At 46.8% G+C, this 13,157-nt stretch overlaps 1 protein-coding gene across 1 annotated transcript in view; it reads right to left on the bottom strand.

The window, feature by feature from the left end:
- Positions 1–972: 972 nt before the first annotated feature.
- The window catches only part of LOC147678933 (CD5 antigen-like), a 468,373-nt gene continuing 456,188 nt past the window's right edge, over positions 973–13,157 (bottom strand). Inside the window, exons 5-6 of the mRNA XM_086944698.1 lie at positions 5,199–5,231; positions 973–1,463 (exon numbers count right to left, since the gene is read on the bottom strand). Coding sequence (XP_086800824.1) covers positions 973–1,463; positions 5,199–5,231 — 524 coding nt within the window. The remainder of the gene's footprint in view (positions 1,464–5,198; positions 5,232–13,157) is intronic.

Genomic DNA, 13,157 nt, shown 5'->3' with positions numbered 1-13,157 from the left:
TTATTGATCACCGGTTACATCCCAGTGCCATTGGTAATGCTACCTTATTGATTGTGTTGCATTATTATTAATGTATTATTAAATGTGTACTGTATATGTAGGTATTTTTATGAATTTGCCTAAAAATATTAATATTGTTCTATGATGAGATATGGCATTGAGTTTGCAATGAATGTTATTTAATATTCAAGGAAGTGGGAGGTGACTGCGTGAAGAAAATTGCTGGAACTGTATTCTAAAGCAATATATTTAAAAAATAAAAACATTTAAAACGGATGGGTACCGAAGGAGTGTCCCTGTGAGTTCTGTTTACTTCAGAATAAACTGGCCTTTTTTACATATTGAAGTTTGCCTGTAGTCGGTGTCTCCCCCCGGGCATTCCATTGGTGCAGCAGGTGCAGTGGCACCGGGGCCCAGAGGCCCTGGTTACTGCTCTATTTCACAGTTCAATCAGTGTTCAGGAGCCCCATTTCCTTCCTTTCTCCTGGGCCAGGACACACGGGCTTGGGGGGGGGTCTAGCTTTCATTGTTGCAGCTGGTGCAGTGGCACCGGGGCCCAGAAGCTTTGGTTACTGCTCTATTTCACAGTTCAAGCACTGTTCAGGGGCCCCATTTCCTTCCTTTCTCCTGGCCCAGGACACACTCTCTATGTCACTGCTGCTGGGCACGAGGCTCCGATGGTGAATATTCCAGAGGAGCCCTCGAGTTTACTCGGGTTGGGACAACCTCTGACCTCTGCTCCCTCTTTCATCATTTAATCTCAGTGAGATGTTCGTGTTGAAATCAGGTCACTCTCGTTTTCAGAAAGATTGAAAGACACATATGTTTACCTTGCTTTTAAATAAAGCTGTTTGTTTTTATTGAATTGATTTGCCCTTTTCAGAAAATTCAAGTATTTTGACTTTATCGTGATTTGAAAATATCATGAAAAAGAAACAATTTATCAGAAACACGTTTTTAATCTGTGTGCGATTACTGCAGAGAAACTTGTCTTTTGAACCCAATGCAGATGTAAGGATATATTTTCTCTTGAAAGGTGGCGGTGTAGGTGTAGAGGTGCCTCTTTGCTTCAGCGTCGTAGAAAGACACCAGCCCCTCCTCGTAGTCCACGAAGATGCCCATATTGTAAAACACGCCGGAAAAACGGTGCTCTGTGTCAGTTTCATCGATAATATAATTTGACCACCCCTTGTTGAAGGTCCAAAAGCCGGCGAAGGGGGCATAATCGACATGTAGCTTTGTGATCATCGATGCGCTGGCAACCCCCAGCTTCCAGTTGACTTTCTCATACACCCTCGGGACGCTCCCTGTTGGGTCAAAGTTCACCACCCAGTACCACCTCCCAGAGGTGACCCCCGTGGATCCCCCGACACAGCGCTCCGTGCCGAGGTTGCGGAGGTCCTTCCCGTTACTGCTGATGAGGAGGGTCCCGTCTGCAGCCTTCGGATCCACCGACAGGGGCGCTGCGGAGACAGAGAATATCATCAGGCCACTCACACAACTTGTCAACACTTCCAATAATGCGCAGAATTTGCAGGCAGAGAAAAATATATTAAAAACTAAGGGGCTGAGTTTCAAGCCCCTTGCACCATCGATGCGTCACTTTTAATATGGGAAAAAGTAACACTAGCGGCGCAGGAGGCTTGAAAATAAGGCTATAAAAGCACCTGCCAATGACTGGTCCCTCACATTAAGTGAGGGCTTCAACATCTGAACTGTGAGAGTGGACAAACCTCTTCAGATGAGCACAGAGACTGGTGCAGCAGGTGCAGTGTCACCGGGCCTGACCAGCGAAACCGAACTTGCACCAGTGTAGTTTGAAGGCAGTGCACCTATCAATGATTCAACAGGTGCAGTGGCACCGGGCCTGACCAGCGAAACCGAACCTGCACCAGTGCAGTTTGACCAGCAGTGTACCTATCAATGATTCAGCGGGTGCAGTGGCACCAGGCCGGACTGGTGATGCCGCCCCTGTACTAGTGCAGTTTGACCAGCAGTGCACCTATCAATGAAGGCTTCCCTTTTCTTAGTTGTAGATGATAGGTCAGACTACATTTAAGCCGTCCTACTATCCAAGCGTAAAGATAATCTCCAGCTGGGAGTACGAACAGGTATAGGGAACACCACACAGTAACAAATTTACACTCAGGCTCTAATCAGTCTGAGTAAGATTCTTATCTCCCGCCCAATTTTAGACACAATATTTAGATCCATAGGTAGTCAAGCAAGAAGTAATGATCAGATAATAGAGGTTCTGTTACTTAAAATTGAGAAATGTATTGTCACAAGAGTTAATATTTGACATTCATTAACATTTTATAAAAACAAATTATCACATATATATGTTATTAAAAAAACATCATGATAGAAATTATTTAAAAGAAAAAAGCACAATAACTGTCGACGTTGCGTTTCGGTGAACAAGTTGAACACCTTCTTCAGGACAATGCTTCCTATGGTTAAAAACAATTTTTATCTCAATATACTCTGCGTTGTTAGATTTTTGCAGACTTCGTGCCCAAAGGTTGCTTTTGTTTAGGACGCTTCTTATGTGATTTGTAGTAATGTTATATTCAGCAGGATTTTTACATCTTCTTTGTTACTGTATGTTCTAAAATCCTTTGTCATTTTGCCATTTTATAAACAGGCTAGGTGTGGTTTGATCTCCTGGTAGCTTTAAATTGTATATAGCCGTGGGTGTCTTCTATGTGAGATTGGTCTACCTCTTCTCCTGGTTTGATAATTTCAGGGGAGTCTGTATTTGTAAAGTTTCTAAGCTTGCTTCCACACCGTCCTGTGTCCGGGCTGCAACTTTACCTAGCCTGTTCATAAGATTCTCAATAACTAGCTAGAGTCAGAATAGCTAGATCTGTGAAGAAATTGAAAATCAACACAGTATGCGCAGGCTGTCCAACAATTAAATATCAGTTAATCCTACTGAAGACTTAGGTCAATGGCCAAATGGCAAAATGACAAAGGATTTTATTGCCATTTTAGTTTTGATGCTTTTTGCCATCAAACAGAGTACGATGGCAGGGCTGGCCAGACGGCGAGTCCTGCCCCGTTTGAGGATAGGTCAATTCAGCCAATCGACGGAACCCCACCTATGGACGCTTTGGAAGGAACACCAAGCAGCTCCGTTTAAAGACCTGCAGACTAGTGCGCCTGTAACAGAACTTCATCGATGGACGCCTTGCTAGGAACGCCGAGCAGCCTCGTGTAAGGACCCTTTGACTAAGTGCACTAGTGAACCTTGTCCCCTGTGGGGAAGGGTCGACGGAATTCAAGCTACGGACTGTGCCCTCCCAGCCAAGCAGATATATGCCAGCCGCGTTGGTGGACACAGATTTTTCAGACTAGCCACCCCGGAGTCAACACTCATGGGACGCCTGCGTGACATCACTGAAAAAACTCCAAAGTGTAGCAACCCCCAGCTCATCGTTCACCTATAAATCCCTGCTCAGTGGAATTCTTCCTTTGATAAACAAATTTAATATTCAGTTTCCTGCTCTGCCGAAAAAACTTTTTTTGTGCCCTTTTGCTCTAAGGAACCCTCCACAGACTACCTTAGATTACTATCCTGTTTCCTCCCAGTCAACATCTCCCAGCCCTGACGAAGGTGTGGCCCACCTGGCCATTCACCGAAACGCGCGTCGGCTCGTGGCTCCAGAAATACGGCACACTATGTAGTACCAATTAGGTGCTGAAATAAGATCAATTGTCTGGAACAATATTCTGCTCTATGCCACATATTTACCATCTCTATGTGGCATACAACAGAACAATTTGTATGGATTGAAGTATGAGAGTGGAATGTCTGAACTTTAGGTAAGATTAGGCCGTGAAAAACTGAAAGAATGATAGTATGATTGAAGCATGAAATGTTACTGGGTAGGTTCAAAAGAAGAATGCAATTTTGTCACTTTTATCTTTTTTCAAATTGACTATGTGTTTTGTGCAATATTTATAAAATAATCATGTGTTATAGGTGTATATAAATGTTTTCTACACTAAAATAAAAATACTTATATATTTGCTAAAAACTCTCTCGTGCAAATATTTGAATCATGTTAATCTTGTAATGTGCAGTGCCAACTTCTAGGTTTATCACCCCACATATATTGGGATCCCAGATTTGGGACCACGTTATCAACTGGCGGGGTACGTTCTTTGTTCTTTGTTCAGTGTGCCACTGCTGCCAATAATTGACAGAAGTGAGGAGTGGCCACGTAAGTTTGAACTGAGCGTGTTGGTTCGGTTGGCAACCTTGCTACGGCCAAACTGACATGTGCGATTCAAACATCTCCAACCCGGCTGTCTTGGATAGTTGGGTTGGGGAGCAGACACAGGCCGACCGTGCCTTTTGGAGCATGGAGCCAGCCTGCGAAAGCCAATCAAGACGCCTTACTCATGCTGCTTAGCAGCATGAGAACAGTGTCTTGATTGGATGAGAGAGTTGCCCGTGGGCTTCGCGCTCTGAGGACATGCTACAGAACACAAGGACGTGCTTCAGAACATCAAGTGGCAGTGTCGGGTAAGTGATTTTTGTAATGTTTATATTTATAATAATATGCATATTATTGTGTATATTAATATGCATATATGTTATGTTTATATTTTTTTTGCACCCCTCGAATGTGATTTGCCACCAACTGCCCACGAGTGCCCCCCGTCCAGCCGGTAGCTCTCCTATCCAAACGCCAGTACCGCATGAGTTCGACGCATGTTAAGCCTCAGGACAAACCTACAAACAGGTCTGTGCTAACATCAGAGACAAGTTGTACTAAGGTGTATGTGCAGCAGATTAGCGTGGTAATGTGCGGGCAGATGTACCTCAAGTCTCATGTTACTGTCATGCGAGGGATCGTTTGTTTAGTGGCTAGGAACCCGCCTCGAGCCGCTGCACATACAGTCTCACCTGATCTCATATTCTGAGATGGTGCCCATCCGCCGTTCTTTTTTCACAGAAAGGCCAAAATAACTATTTAGGAGGTAAGAAGCACTTTTTATAGTTGCCATGGATAAAAAGATGCCCCCCCCCCTTCTGGCCTTTAGAGTGGTCTCTCTAGACATGGAGTTTATAATATAGCTCTTCCGTGTAACAAGTCTCACTTGTTACCTATGTTTGTGCAAACTGTACCTGGTAGAGAGGGGATAAATATTTATATTCAAGGATGTGAAAAAACTTATAGACGTACCTCTGAAGACTGTTGGGTCAAAAACACGACTCTCTGCAAAGATAAAAGAGAAACATAACAAGATATTATTTTTTACATTGTTCCTTGGTTACATGCTGGTAATATAAACATTAACAGGCTGTATCCTGATGGTCACCTGCACCACCGACCTTCTCGGGAGGCTTGCAGGGAGGCATTACCATATTTACCAGCCTGTCCACCTGAGATCCAAAGGGAAAAATACGCGTCCAGTGGTGTAATGAAACCATAGGGCCCCCCTGCAAGGCTCTGTGAGGGGCCATACATACAAAAACTCGGTCACCTGTCTGTGCTTCACCGATCTAAGGAAGCATTACTATAGTTAACATGTCTACCTCACACGTCTACCTCTCATAACTTCAACTATGAAAAGCGAGCATGATTCCAAGTTATTTATTAATTCCTTAGCGATGTCCTTCATACTAAGGGGTTTGTTTATGACAGGCTAACGCCACCTTTTTCTGACGCTCCTGTGACGCCGGCCTCTCAATCATATCTATGAGGTGATGCAAAGATTCTGCATGGTTTACGTGGCCTCATAGATATGGAGTAAGACGAAGCAGAGCAGGCCTCTCAATCATATCTATGAGGCGATGCAAAGATTCTGCATGGTTTACGAGGCCTCATAGATATGGAGTAAGACGAAGCAGTGCCGGCCTATACATTGCCTTTCTCTGAACCAAGGAGGCCTTCCATGGCCGTTACTGTGGGTTTCCCCACGCAGCACCCATGGACTTTGACGCTGCTCCAGATTTACTTAATCATGTAACCCTGGGGCAGCACCAGAATCGTACTCCTCCCCAGAGCAGGCGTAACCAGGAGAAATATGTTAATTTCTTATTGTTGTTTCCTTTTTCCAGGTGAAAGAGATGAACACCTCTTCGGATTCTTTCTTGTGCAGGGAGTTGCCTCTTTCTACACCTAAACAATCCTGCCTGCAGCAGAGGCACCCGTTGCACCACAGTGCAAGCCCGCCTACTTTGGCACTGTGGAGCAAATTGTGCAGCAGCACAGAGGGAAAGGCCACAAATTTACAGTATTTCATAAATACAGTGCATCCCTACCCTTTCACATTGGTGTAGGGCAGTGCAGCAAGCAGAGGTGCAGCACTGCCCTGTGCCAATTCCTCATAAATGAGGCCCTCAGTGGGGAAAAAATCCATTAGGTTTTCTTCAAAGTCCCCTCGCCCACCAACCGAGTTGTTTGCATGCTTCGTTATTAGAATCCCACCGAGGCACCCAGCGTATCGAGGGTGCTTCAACGCCTGATCACAGTGGAGCATTTTTCTTTTGTCTGGGGAAGTTGGTTATCTCACAAAAGGAAAGGGGGAATTTAAATTTTCTTTGGGTTATCCAAAGATGTGATATATATTTTTATAGCGGAAACCTTTGAAAAGTGTTGAAAGCAGTGGTGGATGTGTTCCGAGAAACTCTCACTCCTCAATAAGTATCTACATGTTTTAGCAATAATGTCTTCCAACATGCCTAGGGGATTATTTGCAAGCACAGTGCACCACCAGAAAATCACTTTAATGACATTCCAGTGGCAAATGACCCTGTAGATATGGTGTGAGGCAACGCAGCACAAGTCACTGCGCTGCCTTACACTGTGAGGGGGAGGGGTGCCATGGGCATTACAGTGAGTGCTCCCATGTAACACCCGGGGCATTTGACGCATTCCCAGCTTTTTTTGTGGTCTTTTTATTAAACATAAACCGGCTTCAGTTCAACACCCATATACAAGCGGCATTTAAGGAGAGATAGGCGAGACAAGTTCACAGTTCTTAAAATGTATCCTGTCAGCGATCCCCACCATGAGACACCCACACTCTCCCACCCCAAACCCTAGCATCCTGTCTCCAACATCAACACATATCAGCTCACAGGGCTCGCATCAAAGTTCTCTATATTCGGCCCATGCACTTCAGAACTTTTCCCCTTTACGAGGGCAGCCCCGGCTCTGGTAGATAACCCGTTCTGCCGCACAACATCAGTCCAGGTCTCTTTTCCAGGCTGTAAGAGTAGGGGCTGTCTATGCTCCCCATGCTCTGGCAATGTTTCTCTTGGCTACCCCACCCACAAGGGCCAGCCAGGTCTTGGCCCACTGTGGCCACGTCGTTTCTCCAGTCACCCCCAGGATGAGCCACCTTGGGTCAAGCGGGACACTCTCGCCCACCACAATTCCCAGATTTACAACATGCTTTAAACTAAGGTGTGTGTCAAAAGCCTGCACCGCACCAAGGGTGGTGTAAGGGTGTTTGTGAAGGAAGGTGTCTCTTCCTCTACAAAAACAACTTGATTTCAACACAGACATCCTTGCACCATGGCAGTCATTGTGCACCAGCACTGCAAAAGAGGACAGGAATGTGTTGTATCTCAAAACTCTGAGCAGCTTCTGCAAGCTTTTCTCACACCGAACATTGACACTATTGTTGTAATTTAGCAGCGATTAGCAGAAGACATCTTGTATTTAGAGACTATCTTGTCCATTTTGCGGAATCCATTTTGTATTTCTGGCAGCCATTTTGTTTGCCATGTGCTCGCCATGTGTTCTGTCCTACCTCCCTGTTAACTGCTCTTGAAATCTGCCTAGAGACGATATATATTTAACCTCTTCTGCTTCGCACATGCTCAGTTGAGCTTACAGCTGTCCTCAACTTGTAACTGTCAGGATGTGTCCAACAGAATTAGCTAACTGTTAGCTCCTCCCACTTGTTGCTTGTACAGTTTCTGTATGACCTTATATGTCCTTACAACGAGCATTCTGTACTTGTACCGCCTTCATTTGAGCCCCTGTGTGGGTATAAAAGGACCAAGCTCCTTCCATTTAGGGTGCTACTTCATGCATTACCGAAGGGTGATGTGTGAATGTAGTTCCACCTCATGAGGTTTAATAAACTCTGTCTTTTCTACTCCAGTTTCTGTGCCAACGTCTTCCTATTGGTCTGAGGACTCTGTGCAGAGAAGGCCGAATCCCTTGCACTGATGGGCCTTGCTGAGGCTCACCACCACAAATTGGCGCTTCCAATGCGGGGCTCATCGGCGACTCGGATGCCGGAAGGACTGGTCGAGACGAAGGATTGGAATCTCGCTTTGGATGTGATCGCTGCCTGAGGAGACCCGAGTCTTGGCACCCACGGCGTTTTTCCTTTCTTTCTGATCTGAATATCCAGGTGGCGCCGTTCCTCGACTGAGATCTCCTCTGTTGATTCGCCATGCAGTGACCATTTGGTCGATTTGATAACTTGGCAGTTGGAACCTGGACACCATTTGATTGGTAAGAGCCATTCTGCGGCACTTGCTGTTGGTTTTTGATGCCTTGGACTGGTAAGGTAGTTTAGTAACACTTACTGCGGCTTTTGTTCGTAAGATTGCCCAATATTAGTATTTGTTTGAATTATATATGCATTGCAATTCATATAGACAGGTAATGAGAAGATTTTTATCTATTTGACTTTGTTTGAATGGCGCAAAGTACAAAGAGTACCTTAAGCGCTGCTTCGATTATAATACTGCATATTTGTGGCATGCCTGTTTCCACACTGAGTAATAATTGAATGAAAGATTAAAGGAGTGCAAGGAAGGAGTGGTCCCTGTGTCACAGGAAACACATGTCACAGTATCTTATAAATCTACCCTGACAGCTCAGCAGGATACCTACCTATGCACCAACGACACTTGTGACAAAAAAAACAAATTCACCACAAACATTTTTTATGCCTGTTTCCAGCACACTTCGTAGGATGTGTTGCTTTTGTAGTGGTACCAGTTTGAAACTTGACGAAGCACAACCGGACCCCCCGGAGGGGACGCCTAATAGGGACATGTATATTAAGTATGGTATTTCTTCCATAATGTATAGCACGTTATGGAATAAATACACTTCTAAAGATCCTGAGTTGCGTTGGCCTATGCATGGGTCATTTGATTAGCGAAAGATTCAGTATGTGGAGCAACAAATGTTTAAGCGAAAGGCTAGGCAAGATATGTTTGACTGTGTGCGAATGTGGGAGAAAGAAGTGCGTGAGCGAATGAAGCGTGAGCAAGCCTTGATTGAAAAAGAACAGCAAAAGAGCATTCATGCGAAAGCATTGGAAATGAAAAATAGAGAAATTAAAGAAAGGGAAGATAGGGAGCGTCATTTACAGGTACATGGCCAATACGCTGTTCGGTGACCTCTTTATCCTATTCTTAATAAACCCCAAGATGATCCTCTCTTATTAGATCACTGTCCACCTCCCTATACTCTTCCTTCTGCTCCTTATGAGTCAGATGAGGACTCTCCTACAGACCAGGACAAAGCTAGAGAAACTCGCTCAATGTTATCTGCTGAACGTACATCTCAAATTAGATCTGCTGCATTTAAAGCCGTTCGTAGTACTGTCACTGCTTCTGAACTTTTATATAGTATAAAAGATTGGCAGGAAAGGGAGCAAATATATTTTACCAATACATTTGCCGCAGAGGATATCGAACGCTTTAGAAAATATTCGGTAGAAATAGAGCCCGATGATGTAGCAGCTGATTGTAAAAAACTACATGAAGGTCTTTTGTAAACATGGGTGAAATTTGCGAATTCGGGATCCGCGAATTGGTGCGAAAGCGAACTCGCAATTCGCAAATTCGTGCGAATTTGCGAATTTGCTGTTTTTGCCAGTTCGCGAGGGATTTGTACAAGTTTTGGAACGTGAACTTACTTGTGTGGTCGCAATGGTCGCGACCATGTTGTTTCTACGTGTCCAGCCTGTTTGCGACCCTGTGGTTCATCGCGGCCACCCTCCGGTTCATCACTGCCACCCTCTGGTTCACCAATGCCACCCTCTGGATCAGCACTGTCTGCCCCTGGTTTATCACAGCACCCTCTGGTTCATCACTGCCACCCTCTGGTTGATCACTGTCATCCTCTGGTTCATCCCTGCCACCCTCTGGTTCATCACTGCCACCCTCTGGTTTGCCACTGCCACCCTCTGGATCATCACTGTCCCCTCTGGTTTATCACAGCACCCTATGGTTCATCACTGCCACCCTCTGGTTGATCACTGCCATCCTCTGGTTCATCCCTGCCACCCTCTGGTTCATCACTGCCACCCTCTCGTTTGCCACTGCCACCCTCTGGATCATCACTGTCCCCCTCTGGTTTATCACAGCACCCTCTGGTTCATCACTGCCACCCTCTGGTTGATGGCTGCCATCCTCTGGTTCATCCCTGCCACCCTCTGGATCATCACTGCCACCCTCTGCTTCACCAGTGCCACCCTCTGGTTCATCACTGCCACCCTCTGGTTCAAGGATGTGGATTGGGGCAGGGAGGGCTGAATGAAACTAGACACTGCCTGGGACACACAAGGTGTCCCATGCAAAGTCCAGTTCAAACCGGTGCTGGGGCTCTCCAGCCCCAGCTCTGGCGCGAAACTGGACAAAGGGAAAGGGGTGTAACCACCCCCTTCCTGGGTCCCACCCATAGGAGGGACCTAGCAGGATATCCAGCCCCTAGATTTGGAATAAAGGTAGGAGCTTTGCCAATGCAAACCAGATCATCCTGACTGAAACTTTGAAATGAAACTCTGGACTCTTCGACATCCCACTCAACGTGGAAGACTGAAGAATCTCCTTTGTGGTCAAGGAGTGGCTACCCTGTCCAAGCAGGCACCATCAGCGCATCAAGACTTTCTTTGCCGTTGCTCCCGCCGGAGCTCGAACGACAGAGATCAACAAGACCCAGAATCCCAGACATCCACAGTCCTGGCAAAGCTAAGACCCGTGGAGGTGATGAGAGACGTGGGACCGGCCAACTTGAAGAGTCGACAAAGTGCTTCCTGTGCAGCTCCTAAGGCACCCTCGACGCTGTGCTTTGGGGTTTGAGAAGCCCCGGCCCCAAACAGCCTGTGCTCCAAAGATCACCCCTCTACACTCACCGAGTGCTGCGTGGGGCCCTTTTGCACTTTTCCTGCTTGCCGCGTTGTCCGGTCGCTTGCCCGTTGGCTAGTGGCCTCTGTGACAACGATCCATCAAAACTACACTGCTGGTCTGGTTGCTCCAGACTGGCCCTAGCTTCCCTGAAAAGGAGCCATCGATCTGACCTTCCCGGTCCGATCCAGAAGACATCTTTGAGTCCTGCTTGGGTTGCATTTGCCAAGGTTTGGTGACTCCAATTTGAGAACCAACACCGCCGACAGCAAGAGCCTTTGTGGGCAGCTTGTGTCCTATAGCTGGTCATCTTCGATCCTTCCTTGTCCACGTGGCAGCGGAGACAAACTACTCGACAGCACCTGATCGCAACCCGACACCGCCTGGTTCCGTCCTGGTTCCATCCTGGTCACTGGCTAGTGACCTAGACTCTGTCCCTTCTGCTTGCAGGTACTCTACATCTTCGATCCACCCTTGGATCCAAACGGACTCTTCTCTCCTGGCCGCCTGCAGCATCTTTACCTCCAGGCTCCATAGAACTCCACGAAGAAACCCGACGCACTTTGGCACCTATGTACCCGCTTCCTGTGGGTGAGGTAACGAGATTACACCGGTGCTCCTATAGTGGTTTACACCTCTAGTGTCCTACTTTTTAGTGGCTAAGTTCTAGTCCAGTCGGAAGACTCCTAAACCTATAACTTTCTAATTTTTACGCACCATTGACTTGTATGGTAAGCGCGGTTGCCTATAGACACTGCACCCGCATCCTGTGGGCCTCCTATGTCCTAACCTTCGTTAGTCCAGTGTAGGCCCAGCGATTCCCTAGGCCCTAGGCCTGTTCATTGATCGTGATGTGGTACTTATACCACTTTCTTAATATATGGTTTGAGTGGCCACCCTGCCTATCCATAATTGTGCATCTTATTGTATGTTATACTGTGTTCTTTGTTTAACGCTTGTGCTCCTGTGCTCATAAAGAGTCAAGGGGTTTATTCTAGAAATAAATACATATATTTTATAATATATAATTTGTGTGGTGTCCTTTCATTTGGTATTTAAAGGATTGCATATGGTAAAACAGCTGGCTTCACATGCCCTCTTGAGTTTAGCCTAAGACTGCTTTTGTCCATGCTACCACTAGGATAGCTGGTCTATAAAGTTGACTTACAACCAATCACCATAAGGGTCGTTTGGACTGGTGCAAGGTGCTGACTAGAATAGTGATCATCATATACCAGGCCAACTTCTCACACACAGCACCCTCTGGTTTGCCACTGCCACCCTCTGGATCATCACTGACACCCTCTGGTTCATCACTGCCACCCTCGGGTTTGCCACTGCCACCCTCGGGTTTGCCACTGCCACCCTCGGGTTTGCCACTGCCACCCTCTGCATCATTACTGTCCCCCTCTGGTTTATCACAGCACCCTCTGGTTCATCACTGCCACCCTCTGGTTCGCCACTGCCACCCTCTGGATCATCACTGCTACCCTCTGGTTGATCACTGCCATCCTCTGGTTAATCCCTGCCACCCTCTGGTTCATCACTGCCACCCTCTTGTTTGCCACTACCACCCTCTGGATCATCACTGTCCCACTCTGGTTTATCACAGCACCCTCTGGTTCATCACTGCCACCCTCTGGCTGATCACTGCAATCCTCTGGTTCATCCCTGACACCCTCTGGTTCATCACTGCCACCCTCTGGTTGATCACTGCCATCCTCTGGTTCATCCCTGCCACCCTCTGGTTCATCACTGCCACCCTCTGGTGTGCCACTGCCACCCTCTGGATCATCACTGTCCCACTCTGGTTTATCACAGCATCCTCTGGTTCATCACTGCCACCCTCTGGTTGATCACTGCCACCCTCTGGTTCATCCCTGCCACCCTCTGGTTCATCACTGCCACCCTCTGGTTTGCCACTGCCACCCTCTGGATCATCGCTGCCCCCCTCTGGTTTATCACAGCACCCTCTGGTTCTTCACTGCCACCCTCTGGTTGATCACTGCCACCCTCTGGTTCAAGGCTGCCACCC

Source organism: Lissotriton vulgaris, chromosome 11, assembly GCF_964263255.1.
Source record: "Lissotriton vulgaris chromosome 11, aLisVul1.2, whole genome shotgun sequence".
Taxonomy (NCBI): Eukaryota; Metazoa; Chordata; class Amphibia; order Caudata; family Salamandridae; genus Lissotriton; species Lissotriton vulgaris.
The sequence above is the reverse complement of the archived record's forward strand: the minus strand, read 5'-3'. Positions and strand labels throughout refer to the sequence as shown.